At 45.3% G+C, this 17,639-nt stretch overlaps 1 protein-coding gene across 2 annotated transcripts in view; it reads left to right on the forward strand.

Annotated features, from left to right (window-relative positions):
• The first annotated feature begins 293 nt into the window (after positions 1–293).
• Positions 294–17,639, forward strand: part of STX6 (syntaxin 6) — a 95,397-nt gene continuing 78,051 nt past the window's right edge. For both annotated transcript variants that reach the window (XM_069232073.1, XM_069232074.1), the window contains exons 1-3: positions 294–1,110; positions 9,454–9,623; positions 12,739–12,833. In XM_069232073.1, the coding sequence (XP_069088174.1) occupies positions 1,076–1,110; positions 9,454–9,623; positions 12,739–12,833 (300 nt within the window). In that variant the 5' untranslated portion in view covers positions 294–1,075. The remainder of the gene's footprint in view (positions 1,111–9,453; positions 9,624–12,738; positions 12,834–17,639) is intronic.

Raw genomic sequence — 17,639 nt, forward strand, 5'->3', positions numbered from 1 at the left:
AGGCCTGCGGGAGACCTGGCCATACCTATCTGAACGATCCCTTCAGTCCAGCCAAACCCTTCCTAAACAGGGCGACACCTGGTAGACTGACTACACCACAGCTTGGGCAGTCCCACGTGGTGGTCTCTCCATTGTCAATAGCCAATAAGAGCTTCGGAAATCTGTGCTGCGTAGTATGATTGGCGGAGGTGCTATCAATGCTCCAATCATAGGTCTCTTTACAGATTAGCAGTACCCTGATTCCTAGAATATCTTCTACCGTGGGATTGTTTGGGATGCGACCCGGAAGTGCTGGAAAATAGAACAAATGACGTCCGTTAGAAGATCGAGAGCGGATACTGGGCTGAATTTGCAGACAGTCCGTGTAAGAAGCGGACAGGTGGTCGCCTCACATTTCTCGGTCCACATCCCTTAGACCTCAACTGTATCTCGTGTCTTTGTTTTTCACAGTTACTATAGAAACTTCTGTTTTCTGTGTAGTGTTGTTATCATTTATTTTCTTTGTCTTAGTGTTCTAGATAACATATCTCCATGTATTCATTTCGGAAGGATCAAGGACGGAGTCCATCTTGCTGAGTTTCTATAGTGCCTTTCGTAGGAACGTACTTCTCGGCAGGGACGCGCTTAATTTATTGAAGCATCTAGCCGCCTTGCCTCCCTTCTACCCTGTCCATCACATAGCGTTAAACTATATATTTCACCCTTACTGCATGCCCGACACCTGTTCAGTGATTAGTAAATATATCCCATGATATATGTCCTCTCTATAGTGCGCTATCCACTGTATAGTTTATCCATTCTACGTTACTCCTTCGCCCTGTCCTACCTCCTCTTTTACATGTCGTTCTAGTAACTTCCCTTTTATCTCCCAGCCCCCCTTTCCCTGTGCCACCTACTATTTACCCACTCTGTAAGATCTGCCCAATTCTAGCAGTACCCACTGAAATACCATCTGCACCGTTTATCTGTTCCCCTCCCTGTCCCTTCTTAACTGCCTTCAAGGGCTGACAAAGATTGCCTTCTCACATCAGCGTGAGCTCAGAAGAGCAAGCAAGAACTACAGGAGTCGTGCACCATGTCAATGGAAGACCCGTTCTTCGTAGTCAAAGGGTGAGTGCCTATAGTTGGGATCATTGCCTGTGTGGGGGCTCCGAGTGACTGGAAGGGTACAGTGGGCATTGCTCAGCTTTCGTTCAACAATGTGGGATAATGTCCTTCTGAAATGACTCTGGTGGGGTGATGGCTTGGAGGTAAATAGTCTGCCTCTGTGATGAGAACAGCAGGTGCTGGTTACTGTAGGGGGGTTTTGGATGTAGAAGTGAAAGGAACCAGTAAAGGTCAATAAAAGCTTTTCTGGAAGGGAATAGTAGAAGGCTATAATAAATTTGGAGACTCAGTGGTGAGCAACCTTATCTCTTACAAGTCAACAACGCACACTTCAGTCGCTGGTTGAATTGATGCCTGGATATGGAAAGGCAGATAACAGTTGGTGTTTGAGGTTGATCAAGACTGAACAGAGAGTAGATGGGATAGCGAAAAAGTTGGATGATGGGGATCCTGTGAGAAGAACGTTGGTGCCTGAGAGCATACTTGTTAGCAGTGATGATTTTAGCAGGCTAGGGTGAGTAATTGGTAGGGGATACTTTGGTACTGCTGACCTAGTGTGCCCCTACCAGTGGAAGGCCAGGACTAGTGGAAGATATTAGCTTCAGGGAGTATGGGGAAGCGGACAGACTAACGCCAGTGTATAATAATGAATCACAATGTTTTATGAGCGTTTAATTGCTACCAAGATTACTAAGGAGTCACTGCCAACACTTCATGGAAATGTTTCCGGGAGATTGGTTGGTTTACCTGCATAGGAAACTTGCCAGATAGTTAAATCAAAATTAATATATTTAAAAGAGCCTACATATTGTGCCTTAATCCTTTTGACAAAGGATTTTTTCAAAACCCCGTCGCCAGCTTGCCTTGAGCTTTGGGGACCTCAACATGTTTTTTTTAACCTTTTTTTTTAATTGGTATTCTAGATGGTACATAGTCTTATTCACAGGTTCATAACACGTTGCACAGCTGTATGAATCTCCTTTCCATGACAACTTTTGAACAGTTAACCAAAACTGCTATCATAGTATGTTACCCCCACGCTGAAGGTTGTTCCTCGCATAGATCTGTGAGCAGGTTAATAACCTGGTGGGGGCCTCCGGTGGGTCTCCGGTTCAGTACAGCATACCCGTGAAGCCGGCTGGTCGATTACCACCTTTTCCAGTTCTGGGACCTGAGGTACCCATCCTCTGTTATTAAAACAAATAAGCCAAGCAAACGAAACAACTTGCCCAGGGAGCTAAACCTAACTATGCAGAGTGTATGGGGCCCGGCTGGAAGGGGTGGAGCCTGGGTTGCCGCCCCCCCACCAGTGCATGACCTTCCAGGGAGGTCCTGGAGGGGTGTGTTTGTAATGTTCCTAGCTCCGCAGATTAAGTGGACCATCTGCAGCGACTTCCATAGTCACCTCAGGAGTGTCCCATGCTCCCGCCGCCTCTGCCCATAGGTGAGCTATAGGTCTGTTCCTCAATCCTCATTTCTTCCCTCTGTAGCGCCCTTTCCTCCGCCCTAGCCCATCAAGTGACGTCCGCCACCCATCTAATCAACCTAGGTCCATTTCTATTTTTCCATGCCATCGCTACTCTCCTACTAGCTAGTCCCATTGCCGGGTCGATAAACCTGTTCCCCGCCTTTTTTGGGGGTGTCTGTCAAAGAGTCCCAGTAAGCAGACATCCAGGCCATTATCCATCTGCTTGTCCAGGGCATTATTGAGTCTAGAGATAGCTTCACCCCAAAAGTGTTTTGACACCAGGCATTCCCAAGTTATGTGGCAGAAGTGTGCGTCGCTCAGCCGGCATTGTGGGCATGTTCTTTGGACGTAGTTGTACTGGACATATTTTAGGCGTGTGTTTTGTAAGATTTTGTATGGATATGCCAGGATTCGGGTCCATTTAGCGTCCGTCATCAGTCTTCCTATCTCTGTGTCCCACTTGCGTCGCAGTCCCTCCAATGATCGGTCGATCATCCCATTCAGGGCTCTATAGAACCACGTTATCAGGTGAGATCCACCCCCAAGAGTCAGCATGGACTGTAAGATCGCAACCATAGTAGGTTTCTCGCTTCTGTCTCCCTCCCCCCCCCCCCCCCCCCCCCCACATGGCTTTTAGGGCTCTTATGATGGCCTCATAATTTAAGAACTGACCAGTGACTAAGCCTGTTTGTTCTGTCAAGTCACCGAAAGGGATCAACATGCCTCCTTGATACAGGTCTCTCACCGTTGCGATCCCCACCTCCGCCCCCCTGTTGTTGCTGTCATGCGTTAAAGGAGGAGCAGGGATCACCATGTAGGTAGCCAATTAGGGGAAGGGCCGGGGCATAGAAGTTCATCATGTGTGTTCTCCTGAGGGCTGTGTGTCAGGCCCCCGCCACCAGTATATTTGGTTTAGAGAAGGCCTGTTTCCCCCAGAGTAGGCAGGCCAGGGGTCCCGCCCCTCGTCCAGCTCAGCCATTGAGGAGTCCAGTCCATTGAGCCATCACGCCGGCTGCTGGAGCTGGGCTGCCAAATGGTACAGTTCGAAGTCAGGTTCCCCAAGTCCTCCCCCCCCCCCCCCCTCCCCCCCTGTTGTCAGGGCCACCCGCTGACGCCCCGTGTCCCACACCTACTCTCGTAAGAGCCTGTCCAAGGCGCAATACCAGGACACTGGGATAAGCAACGGTAAATTGGCAAAGTAGTAAAGAAGCCTGGGGATCATCACCATTTTGGACAGGATGATCCGTGCCATAATGGGGAGTTCTAACGATCGCCAAAGGGCTGCTGCAGCCTTCAATGCCCAATATACTCCCCCTAAAGTTGCCCTCGCGAAGGTCCTCCAGGTCGTGGTAAATTTAGATTCCCAGATACCTAAAGGTGTGTGGCGCCCACTGGACATCTTCTGGGCAGGAGAGCATGCTTAGCATCCCTTCTATCATCAGGAAGACGCACTTCTTTTGTCTGTTGAGTCACAGGCTGGGGTGTTTGCCGAAGTCCTCTAGCATCCAAAGCACCTGTGGCAGCACCACATTCTCATCTCGTAGGTAAATGAGGAAGTTGTCAGCGTATAGGGAAATAATGTGTGGGGTTCCCAGTCTGATCACGCTCCGGCTACAGCCCAGAAGCTCTCTGCTTGCGGCTCTATAACTATGGCAAACAATAAGGGTGAGAGCGGGCAGCCCTGTCTGGTTCCCCTGCAGATTACATAGCTACTTGAGATTGTGTGTCCTGTCTTCACTCTCGCCATGAAGCGGGTGTAGAGCAGGTTAACCCCTCGTGCCCATCGTGGCACCACCCTCATCACCGCTTCTAGATAGTTCCATTGCACAGTTTCAAAGGCCTTTTCTAGGTCCACCAACACTATGGTAGCCGCCCTCTCTGGAGGTTGCGGGCTTTCATAAAGCAGGGAGTAGAGTCACTGTAGGTTGTGGGATGTACTGCACGTATGTATAAACCCATTCTGGTCCATATTTATGAGGGTCTGTCTGTGTGGAAGCAACATGTTCGCGAGGACCTTGCCGAGCACCTTAATGTCAGTGTTTAGCATTGATAGTGGGCTATAGTCAGCAACTGTCATTTCAATCCGTTTATCCATGGGGAGAGGTATCGCCAAGGCCTCTCTAGTGGAAGGTGGCAACTCTCCCTTCTCATAGGCCTCTGTATACATCTCTACCAGCTGAGGTGCCAGGGTTCCCTTGAATCTCTGATAAAATTCTAGCGGGAGGCCGTCTGTTCACAGGGTTTCCCTGTCGCAAGGGCTTTAATTGCAGTTCCCACCGCCTGAGTGCTCATCTGTGCCCCTAATTCCATGCCTTTCTGCTCTGCAATTGTTTCCAACTGTAGACCCCCCAGATAGGTTTGGAGGAAGTCCAGGTCTGCCTCCCCTCGGTGTACTATACACATATGTGTAAAAGGCTTTAAACTCGCCATTGATGTCTGTCGGGGAATGTAGTGTAGTCCCGTCTCTGGACTTCAAGCGTGTGATTAGTGTGCCCCATCTCTCTGGGTTGATCAGCCAGGCTAATAGTCTCTTTCCACCCTTCCCTCCTCTTTGTGTATCCTGCCCAGGTATGCCTTAGAATTGTGGCATCGAAGGTTCTCTAATGCCTTGGTGTGGGCTTCTCACTTTTCTGCGAGCTGTCTAGTGCAGGGTTCTGCAAAGTCGGAATAATGTAGATTTCTGAAACATCTTTTTTTTAAATGTGGATATGCTAAAAATCTGGCATGGACTCGGCTCTCCAGGACTAACTTTGCAAAACCCTGGCCTAGTGACACCCGGGTCCGTCGCCAACCTTGAATCCCACCTGCGCAACTCCTGTCTCCAGGCGGGTTAGTTCTGTTTCTAATTCTTTCTTAATCCCCACTGTTTGTCCAAGGCAGTGTCTCCTAATGACCACTTTCAAGGCTTCCCATTCCATCCCCCTAGAGGAGATGGTCCCCATGTTCAAGGAGAGATTGTATTGCAGTTTGGAAGACCTCGTCCTCTATGGCCTTGGGGTACAGTTGCCATGTCGGAATCAGGGGCGCCTCACCAGTGTCTGCAGTGTCATCAGCAGTGGGCTATGGTCAGAGACTGTTCTTCTCAGATTTGGGGACCTCAAACTTATTGTATCTGTTCCACCATACTTGACTCACCATCTTCAAAGTGACTGTATGGGATATTGCTCTGTATACATCATACATCCATGCAGTTTGTGGTGACAACAACCTGAATTTATTTTAGTTTTGCCTTGATTTGAACGAGCATGTTCCAAGCCATTATAGCTGTTAAAGCAAATTGATATATTTAGAGAAGTTTTAACTCTTCTTTACAAACACGCTGCCAGCTCAACATATTTCTGACACTATCTGCTTTCTTTCTGAAGATCTCATGAGTAAACATTATCATTTATAGAGCTTCCATGAGAGCCCCCATATAAGGCCATTACATTTGAATACCACTTTCCTCTTCTCTTCATTTGATTCCTGTAGCAATTGGCTCTGAACATTATCAAATCACCCTTCTTTAACTCGCCAATAACAAACATTTGCAATGCAGTGGGTCTCACGTTTGCTCGAGTTAGCGCTATTAACGTTGTAAATTCTTGACTGGACTTTTCTTGCCACGTAAATTGACAAATGTAAAGTAAAACAGTTGACATAAGCAAGCTGATACAAAGTGCCATGAGATGGAGCCACCTTGAGCGTGAGCCCGAAGGAGAGACACAAAAATAAGTTAGCTTGCAGTCAAACATATTCGCAAGCGTGCAATTATCCACATAACAGGATAGATGGCCAAGGCGGTACCAAAACTGCCCCACAGAGGGATAAACATAAAGCATTTACCAATGATACCAAAGGATGTTTGAAAGGCAAGCCCACGAACAAGTGAAAGTGATGGGCGTGAGTTGGTTGTGGTTAAAAGCCCACATAGATACCAACACGTAAGAAAAGCAGCGTTTGCACGCTTCTATGCTCCACCTAAAAATGAACAAGTAAACTTTTACAACATATGTTTCAATGCACCTAAAACGATAAACAGTTGTTAGCCAAGGTATTTGGTCATGTCATTTTTCCCTGCACAAAAGAATGATTACGCTATATTTAAGGGTCACATTTAAAAAAACTATAGCTTCATCCATCAGTTGTAAGTTTATAAATAGAATATCAAACAAATAAAGTAATTGCTGAGTACTCTCTTTTTATATAGTTGTATTTCTCAGACCTGTCGATAATTAGTGATTAGTTGTCAATGTTGAGGTGTCTGTGTGTAAAGCTTTTCATTCTGAAATTCTGGGCACACGAACAGTTCCTGTTCGATCCATAAGTACCTTTGGTTTAACTGCGGTTATGGATGCAAATCTGTCCTTGCTGATCTCTGCAAGTCCATGCGTCCTAGATTCAGCAAAGCTTTATGTAAGGGTTCCTGGGGGTCGATTTTATCTCGACCACTTTTTAAAGAATGTAATAAGGCCACATGCATTTGTTGCAACTGTCCGAGTACTTCCATAACACCCTGCTGACTTTGATTTCTCTTAGGTTTGTTCAGCTTCGGGCCAGAGTGGAAGTTTATTTATGTCTGCGGACCTTTGTACATGGTGTGCCATTTTAACTTGCAATGTTTGAGAAGGAATACCTGAAACAAGGTTTTGTCCTTTGTCATGCAAGGGTGCTGGGTGATGTAGTTTGGAAATCCCAGAGTGCAATCATTGTTGCACTGAATCAGTAGCGTAGAAGTGGCACTCTGTATAACTTAGAAACGTTTTTGTGTGTGGTACACCCACAATCAACATCCATATCCACAAGAAGTACAGTACCATTGCACTTGATGTACCAGTTTTACCTGTACATTGCTCAGAATCGGTTAATTCCCAGCATTCTCACCCAGTAAACTGGTGTTACCTACACTGACTAGCATCTACACATTCCCATCTAGGCAACATGTGCCGGATGGCCTGAGCTAAGATATGCCTATCAGTTCTTCCTAAGTGTGCAGCATTCGATGTTAGAATTTTTTTAATAATCTGTCCCTCTACAGGAGGGCAACTTTATGCTAATCATTCTTGAATTGACACCAAAGGTGAGCATTGACAGTTAAAACAAAAACACAGAAAAGAGTTAAACTGCCCAGTACTATAAGATAGGGTAAATCAGAGTACCTCGACTAGTGTGGATTACACTAGCCCACTTGCTTTCTGGGCGGTAGCCCATAATGCATGTACGTTGTGGCTATTTGCTTATGAAAGTTGGGGCACAAGACAACTGTATTAGCCACATATCAAAAAGTTATTGCTTTCATGTTTATTCACCATAACCCTGAGTGTTATTATTGGGTGCCAATGACTGTTGAGGTAAAATGTATATTTCACACCCAAGGGGATTAGATAATTTTTTTTTTTGTCTGTTAATGTTTACTAATTAACTAATTTCCTCCAGAATGCAGTTGGAATATATTCCATGCTCTGTTCCAAAGCTATTGTTAACTGACGCTTCTGTGGTCCATATTTCATTTGCTAGCTCTGGGGTGGTTGGAGCTGTCCTCTCGCCATGAACAAAGAAGGTGATCATACCCCATGAGACGACTTCTGTTGTTGGAGGCATACATAGTTTTCCATATTGTCTATCTTCTGTTCTATCACAGCATGCCCAGGCATTTCAAAATACCTGCACATTGAACACGTCGGACAATTTCACACAATCACCGTCCACTAGGTGGCCACACAAAAGTTACATTTCAGGCGCCCCCTTGCTCATCCAAAATATAAGAAGAATGTGGTGTGAAAAAACAAAGAAAAGGCAGATAGACTAGGCCTAGGAAACCACCATCCATGTGTCACCTTTGGCTCACCATAATATTCAATAAGAAACCTAAAATTTACTGATATAATGCTACTTGTCAAAGCATACCCAAACTTAAGGAAACATCTGAAAACTGAACTGTCCAGAGTCATCTTCAGTTGAGTTTCATATAGAACAGCAGTAGTAATGGAAAATAATCCAGTAAGGGGTTGCCACCTGGTGTGTATGTACTTGTTGAGTACAAACATAGCCAAAAGGCAGTGGAGCAGTGTCCTCAGTTGGAGTCCAGTGTCTCCCGTTAACATTTTTAGGAGAAGCTTTGGTGTCCAGTGTCCCCCATAACATCTTAGCAGATGCTTTGGCTAGCTCTGCTGCACTTTCAAGAGTTGGACTTCCTGCAGGCAGGCTCTTCTTTCAGAAGATGACTGATCAGAGAGTGATAAGAGATAACTGTAGGAAAGGAATAATATTTGGGACTTCTTCTGCAGAACAGTTAATGTGCACTAGTAACTGGTGAAGGAATAGTGCATGGCCATAATCTAGGAGTGGAAGAGTGGATATTCGTGACTGGGAACTGCGTTTAATAGTTACTGAGAGGAGAATAGTAATTGACAGCCTTGGCATAAAATAGTAGATGGTAAGGCTCCAAAAATGCCAACAGTATGTGATGGAGAGTAAACATGAACAGTGGCTGGTGACTGAGGAATGGAAAGCATGAGTGACAGTGGCAAAGGTGTGTGATGCAGACTCTATTGGGAATGGAAGGTGAATGGGTTCTTTTGAAGGAGAATAGTGGGTGAAAGTGATTCTAAAAGGGTGGTGGTGGTGAGTGATGTGTCCTCTAAAAGAGATCATGGTTGCTGTTAGGTCTGTTCAAAGGTAGTGGTGAGTGATGCTAATTTGGAAGCCGATTAGTACGACAGGGAACAATATAAGGGAAGCTACAAGTGATGGGACTCTGGGAGGAGAGCAGGGAATGAAAGTGACTTTGGGACTGACCTCCTTAGTGATACAGATAAAAATCATTGATGATGGAAACTATGCTGTGGAAACATGATATATTTTTAAGTAAATATGTATCTCTTTTCTTTGGGTATCAGTGAAGTACAGAAGGCTGTGAATACTGCTCAGGGGCTGTTCCAGAGATGGACAGACCTTCTGCAGGACCCAACCATAGCTACTAGAGAAGAGGTCGAGTGGACTACAAATGAGCTGCGCAACAACCTGCGAAGTATCGACTGGGACCTAGAGGACCTTGAGGAGACCATTAATATCCTTTGCAATTTTTGGATTTTATTTTTTATTTTTATTTTTTTAATTTATTTATTTTGTTTTCAATGTTATATGTGAATGGTACTTTTGTGTAATAGGTGATTAAGAGGTCATTTCTTTAAGGTAGGTGGTAGAGATGTGTGCAGTTGGAAAGGCTAAAGGTCTTTTTGTCACTATTTAGTGTGTTTGGAGGGGGTCTTTCAAGGGGTGCCAAAGTGTTCACTGTGTCTCTGAACGATTGTGTTTTCATATACTTTGGCCTGAGGCAACTATGTCGTCACTATAGCTTTGCCTTTGAAGGATGGGCTGGCGCCCTGTCGTGTGTCAGGCCCCATGAGTCTCTCACACGGAAGTTCTTGCTCCAGCCCATTAGAAACGCACCTTATCTTTTGATTTTTAATGGTCACTCTTGTCTGCCTTAAGAAAATCGCAGTACTTTGTATTGCCTCTGAAGGTTTTTTTAAATTGTTTCTTGCTTGATGCAGGGCTGTCCTTAGTAGCCCAGAAAAGTTAACTCGGAAGCCAAGTCCCGTATTGAACCAGAAGCCTATTGGCACAGGCAATCCTTCATCATTGCCCAGCAGTGTCTCTTTTGGAACACTGCACTGGTGGTGGCTACCCATTTACAGGATTGTATTATCCACAGGGGCTGTGAGTCAAAACAATACTGCTACCTGACCAGCCCTAATCCTTATGGGCGGCATTGTCTTGAAATAATGTTCTGTATATATTTCTTCTATAAGGGAACATAGATCCTTGATACTTCTATAATAATTATGTTGAATTGTGTTCTTCCATTTGTTTTAGTTTGTGCAAGCATCCAATGTATTTAACTGTAAATGAACCATTAGTTTTAATGTGTATTTTTAAGCTGTGTTCAGACAGTGGGGCCCCAAATTTGTACATATTTATTGTGTACTAAAGTAAAGGACTTTTGTGGGCAGTGGACATAGCCTGTTTCTGTACTGACAGGGCCAACTAAAAGATCTGGAAGAGGCCTCTCAGGTTGTAGGTTTCTTGTTAGCAACATTATAACATGAGCCATCACAGTAGAGAGTGGTGATTCAACAAAGATGGGCATCTCAGTCTTTCAGTTTGCCCAGACAGGATTGCTGTATATATATTTCATTTGTAAAAGCTCTGGTCTCTTCATTGGTAGTAGAGGTTCAGTCCCTAGTGGTGGAATTTGTGTCTTTGTCCTTCTGATGGGGTGCGTCTGAATATGGTTGGCGATAGTTCATATGGTTGGATGTATCATGTAAACGTTTGAGTTGGTGATTGTCTTTGTCCTGAAGACTTCTATGTTTTTTTTTCTTAACCAGATGAGGTAATGAGGATGATCTGAGAATCCTTTTCATTGGAGTTTTGCCCCTTTCTTTTAGCACTTGAATGTGCCTCCTGCGCCTACAGTTCTGAACGTCTGTTCAGAATGCCTGGGCTACTTCAATGACATACCTATGTACTGACTTGATGATGCATTGTTGAGTCTATATATAGATCATGGCCTTGATAAGGGACTTGCAGGCCAGGAGTCTTCCATCCATCGTTTTATTTGCAAAATGTTGGAGATGGTGTGTCATCGTACAGCCGGAATCCAGCCTTCACCTTAGTAGCTTCTTTCATATTTGTTGTTCAATTTTCAGAAAGGTATATACCATCCTACCAAATCTTTTGTTGTTGTCGGGAGTATACCTAAACATTACAAAAAACTGTAAATCTATGTGTCAGCCAAAAAATGTGAGGTTGTTCATCTGGCATGTAAGATCCCAAATTCCATGTGGAGAACAGAGTACTGGCATAGTCAGAGTATTAAGACTCATTTCTGAACGCATCTAGCAACAAGGGTTCATATGAAAAATAAAATGAGTGTTCGGTTTTATTTTGTAAATTATCTTTACCTGCCAAGGACAAGGGTTCCTAATCTGTCCGTGTCACTTTGTATTTGTCAGCTGTGCTTGATGCCGTTTCTCACAGTATTGTAGAATGCTGATGATGCTGGGGTTCCTGCACCTTGGTAGATTTCTTACCCTGTTTTCTGTATTATAGGGTGTGGGGTCTAGCTCTTTAAGAACCGTTGGACATATTTATGTTTAAGTCTGTGCTTTTAAGGTTGCATGTAAACCTTCTTGTGGATTTTTGGAGCCATGACTTGCATAGTCACTCCTTTGTGTCATTTAGTTCAGAGGTAAGTGTTTATGCATGCTAATGATGTAACTATGCGGATTCAGAACAACGACCTGAACAGTGATCCAGATTTAACTCCAATTATGATTGTTTGGTTTCACCTTTGAGAATGTGACAAAAGATGGTTGCGTCCCCTTGGCTAACAAAACTAGACTATTGTATTTGTCCAGAGTACACCATCGAGTGCTGAAGTTAAAACTGGAGATGATTGCTTGTGCTAAAGTTTGTGCAGGATTGTACAACATAATTACTCAGTGAGCCTATATCTCTTGTGGATGAAATATTGTTAGGCAAGGTGTTTGTATCAGACCATGGGATCATAGAAGTGCTTGTTACACAGAGCACACACTTGAACTGTTGCAAAGTTTGTTGGCAGTGTAGAGTGCGGTGTTTGTATGTTTCAGCTTGTTTATGTCAGCAGATTATATCTATTCTTGGTGTGCTACAGTGACTCCTTTTGACATCTCACGCTCAGTTCAGTGTGGCTTTAATCATACAAAGTACTGTATTGTTATTCCCCTTGAGTCTTGCAAAGTAGATATTTCCTCTAGCTGTCAGGACAGTAACATGGTCTCAGAATTGGCCAGACTTACCACAGATGCATGTGCTGCACCGTATGAGAGCAATGGTGCAGATTTTCAAATTTGCTGCTGCCAGCAATTGAAGAGTTTACCTGAAAGACATGGTGTCCTCTGTGATTAGCACGGTCACTGTTAATGCTAGACTCGCCATTTACACCTGCTCTTCCCCCGTTCCCTTTTTATTCTTTAGATCCTTTTGAAACCCCATATTCCACTTTTTATCCTTGTAAACAGTGTAATGGTGCCCACTGAAACCTGACTGGAGGATTATGTCTTTGTTGTGGATTGGTTTGTTATCCCCACAGATCTGTCATCTAATGTTTTATGTTCTTTAACTTGCTTCTTCACGCATTGTAGAAGCAAATCCTCGGAAATTCAACTTAGATTTGGCTGAGCTCAATAAGAGGAAAGCCTTCATCAGTAGCACCCGGCAGACAGTGAAGGTAAGAGCTTTACTTTGTTGAAGCGACAGAGCTGAGATCACATGGTAAGAACAGAAGTATAAGGAGAAAGCTATATCTGGGGACACACAGGGCCACCATGTACTTTAGGTACTGTGGCTGAAATGGGTATGTCAGGTCAAGGCTTATTAGGGCTGCGCTGAGAGTAGTGACTGAGGTTTTTGGGTCTGAGCTGAAAGCAGTGGGCACGATTTATGGTTCTGAGCTAAGAGCAATGAACTGAGGTTCAGGGGGCTGAGCCAAGAGCATTGACTTGAGGCTCATGGGGCTGAGCTGATAGCAGTTACTTCAGGTTCATGAAGTTGATAGCAGTGACAAAAGAATTGTGGGTTAGAGCCTGAGAGCAGTGACCCGAGTTTCATGGGGAAACTAAGATCAACGTCCTGAGGTTCGTGGGGTTTAGTCACGAACAGAGGCAGTAGTTTTATGGGGCTGAACTGAGAGCAGTGTCTAGAGGTTCATGGTGTGGGGCTGAGACATGTGAACTAAGATTCAATGGGTATAGCTGAGGGCAGGGACCTACAGTGCATGTGATAAAACCAAGAGCTGTGTTTTAGGGCTCACTGGGCAGAGTTGAGAGCAGGGAGTCAAGATTCATATAGCTATTTCAAGAGCAGTGCTCAAAGGTTCATGGGACTGAGCTGAAAACATTAACCTAATATCTCTTTGAAAAAAGAGATGCAGGCTACATGAGTCAGAGATCAATAACTGTAGATGTATGGGGCACAAATGTGTGGAGTAGCCCAATATGTATTGGACCACAGTAAGAGTAGTTAACTGCATTACTAGCAGGTGCAGTGAGCACAGTTTCCCAAGTGCAAGGGTCATGGTAAAATCTACACTCTGCAGAGGATGTGATCATGGTGAGCACAGTAATCTGATATGTATGTGGCTGACATGCAGCCAAGGTAAGAGCAGTGACCGGAGATGCAAGGGTCTCTGAGAGAGCAATATCTGGTGTACTGAACAGAGGAAAGAGGTGCATATAGGGCACATGGGGCCTATGTGAGATAGTTACTGCGCTGTGTAAGGCCATGAGTAATCATGTATGCCTGTGGCCACGGTGTTAGCACTAACATGGAAGTGCAGAAGGCCGAAGTAAGAGCAGTGAGCAGACGACCAGAGGCCATGAGTGCAGTACCCAAGGACCATGCAAATTCCCTCCTGCTGAGGCCCTGGTGAATGCTGTATTGAGAAGGACGTGGGCTTGAGTTGAGTAGAGCATAGTGTGGGCAAGGACCAGGATAGGGGCATTTATGCAGGAGAATATCTTGACTTTGGTATATTGAAAACTGGGACGAGGAAGACCGCCGTATTCTGAGATGTGTGGAGCAATGGTTAGTTAGAGCAGTATGGTGCATGGTCAAAATGAGAATAGTACCCTATCGGCAGCACACCAACATGGGAAAATGCACAGTGGACATTTATGCAGAAGCAATTAGGCCACCCCTAACTTTCTTGAACAGACCTACGTCATGGCGTATCTTACTCAGGTGATAACCTTTAAAGAGCACTAGTGGCTCCGTCACTCATTACACAGTGCAGGAAACAGGAGTACAGGTTTCACCTGAGCTCCCTGGGTTTTTCGTTGAATGGCTATGTGAGCTACTTTGTCACACTTAGTGTACTGCATCCACTAGCTCTGGCAATAAAGACACGTTTCTTTAGCAGGACTGTGCAAATACATAGACCTTGGTGAGCGAATGTTTCCTTCCTTTCATTGGCTCTGGGGAACAACACTGGGTGTGAGCTCCATATGACAACTTCATCAGAAAAACAAGTCTAGCATCCAGCTGATTGCACTGCCAGTATTGGGGACAGCACCCACCCAGGACAGGAATGGGGACTGATCAGGTGCCTGGCCTACATGGAAGGTCAGTGGCTGTGAATACGACGTTCACATATCGGTCAGTTTATGCTCTCCTTGGTTTCCTCTGAACTTGATGGCCAGTGGTTCCGGATTCATTCCTAAGTTTGAAATGGTAAAGGGGATCAGACCACTCCTTGGTATCCGATACCTGTCAAGCTCTTGAGCTCCTTGTTGGGTCTTCTCCTTTTCTGGGTTGACCCTTAGCAGTCCCAATCGTCTCCTAGGGTGCACCCCTTTGGGATGTAGAACACCTACCTTGCTAGAGGCATCCTCTCGTTCCAGAGTTGTACTCCCTAACTCAAAGAACATTCATTCTTCCTTGGGTAGAAATAGGACAGCCATCCATCTACCAAGCCAATCGCTATCTCATACTAGACATATTTTCAGGTAGGCCCGTCAACCACAGGCCATTATACCACCTTCCTGTTGCTGGGATTCTAGTCAGTTGTTCCACCCCACCAGGGTGTGTAAATCACTACCATCTAAGTAAATCAGCAATAATTCACATTCACCATTCTAATACTGACATGCAACCCAGGAGACCTGGTTACTAAAATGTACCTGAGCATTTGCTGTGTAGGGAGCCACCTCTGTAATAATATGGACCAGCACCACACAACATACTGTGATCTGCGTGAATCTATTACAAATGTTCTATAAATTCTCTCTGTAACCTGGGGAATAGCTCTGCCTCCAAAGGCCTCTTGGAACTTTATTGTTCCATACTGTTGTGTAACCTTATGTTCGATGGCATGTGTAGCTGCAGATACACATGCTGTGCACATCCCGCCATCTGGTGTTGGGCTCGGAGTGTTACAAGTTGTTTTTCTTCGAAGAAGTCTTTTCGAGTCACGAGACCGAGGGACTCCTCCCATTTCGACTCCATTGCGCATGGGCGTCGACTCCATTTTAGATTGTTTTTTTTCCGCCATCGGGTTCGGACGTGTTCCTTTACGCTCAGTGTTTCGGGTCGGAAAGTTAGTTAGAATCTCGGAAAAAACGTCGGTATTGTTTGCGTTCGGTATCGGGTTAGTTACAACAGATCGACACCGAATTTTGAAGAGCTCCGGTTGCCCTTCGGGTTTTTTTCGATTCCCACGTCGGGGCCTGGTCGGCCCGGCCACGTGTGACTTCAAGGCTGATGGAACGGACCCCATTCCGCTTCTGTCCAAAATGCCACAACAAGTATCCGTATACGGATCAGCATCTGGTCTGTAACTTGTGCTTGTCTCCAGAGCACAAGGAAGATACTTGTGAAGCCTGTCGAGCATTTCGGTCGAGGAAAACATTAAGAGACCGAAGAGCCAGAAGACTGCAGATGGCGTCGACGCCGACAGGACAAGAGTGTTTCGAGGAGGAAGAGGAAGCTTTCTCTATCCACGAGTCGGACTCGGAAGAGCTCGAAGCCGAAGAAATGCAGAAAACAGTGAGTAAGACGTCGAAACATAAGACTCACGAGAAGTCAACAAAAGCCCAGGGGACGCCACCGCCAACAGGCCATGGCTTAACCCAAAAAATAGGTGACCGATCCAAGGCACCGAAAAAGGGCACGCTTGTGGCGAAGTCATCCGACTCCGGTCGAGATACCGCCACACAGCAATCTCGGACCCGAGACATCGGCTCAGAGAAATTTCGGCACCGGGACAGCGGCACCAAACAAGTTCAGCACCGAGACACCACCACGCCGAAAATTAAAAAGGTTTCTTCGGAGCCTAAAAAGACGTCCGAAAAAGTTTCGGTTCCGAAACATCCAGCCTCGGAGCCGAAAACAGGTTCCTATGCAGAGGAACAAGGATTGTCCTCCCAAATGCAAAAATATAGATTTGGAGAGGAACTTGAAGCAGTAGAGCCAGACCATACTCAAAGAAGGCTCCACATTCAAGAAGACACAGGGAAGATAACCACTCTTCCCCCAATTAAAATAAAAAGAAAACTTGCCTTTCAAGAAAAGGACAAGCAGCCACAAGCAAAGGTAGCAAGGAAAACAACTCCACCACCCTCTCCACCACCATCAGTGCACACATCACCGGTAGCAACTCCTCCAATGATGCACTCCCCGACTCATACTACAATGAGTCAAGATGACCCCGATGCATGGGACCTTTACGATGCTCCAGTATCGGACAACAGCCCAGACTCGTACCCTGCCAGGCCGTCCCCACCTGAGGACAGTACATCTTACACACAGGTGGTCGCAAGGGCAGCTGCTTTCCATAACGTCACCTTGCATTCCGAACCAATTGAGGATGACTTTTTGTTTAACACGCTATCCTCCACTCATAGCAAATACCAAAGCCTACCTATGCTCCCAGGAATGCTAAAACATTCAAAACAAATCTTTTAGGATCCTGTTAAAGGCTGAGCCATAACTCCAAGGGTGGAGAAAAAATACAAGCCACCACCAACAGATCCAGTTTATATTACAACACAGTTAACACCAGACTCAGTAGTTGTCGGGGCAGCTCGTAAGAGAGCCAACTCTCATACCTCGGGGGACGCACCACCTCCAGACAAGGAAAGTCGCAAATTTGATGCTGCGGGCAAAAGGGTTGCAGCACAAGCAGCAAACCAGTGGCGCATTGCCAATTCACAAGCACTTTTGGCAAGATACGATAGAGCTCACTGGGATGAGATGCAACATTTCATAGAACACTTACCCAAAGAGTTCCAAAAAAGAGCACAACAAGTGGTGGAAGAAGGACAAAGTATCTCTAATAATCAGATACGGTCTTCAATGGATGCAGCAGATACAGCTGCAAGGACAGTAAATACTGCAATAACAATAAGAAGTCACGCATGGCAGCGCACGTCAGGGTTCAAGCCGGAAATTCAACAAGCCGTGCTGAATATGCCATTTAATGAACAGCAGTTGTTTGGGCCGGAAGTCGACACTGCTATTGATAAACTCAAAAAAGACA

This window comes from Pleurodeles waltl, chromosome 4_2 (genome assembly GCF_031143425.1).
Source record: "Pleurodeles waltl isolate 20211129_DDA chromosome 4_2, aPleWal1.hap1.20221129, whole genome shotgun sequence".
NCBI classification, from domain to species: Eukaryota; Metazoa; Chordata; class Amphibia; order Caudata; family Salamandridae; genus Pleurodeles; species Pleurodeles waltl.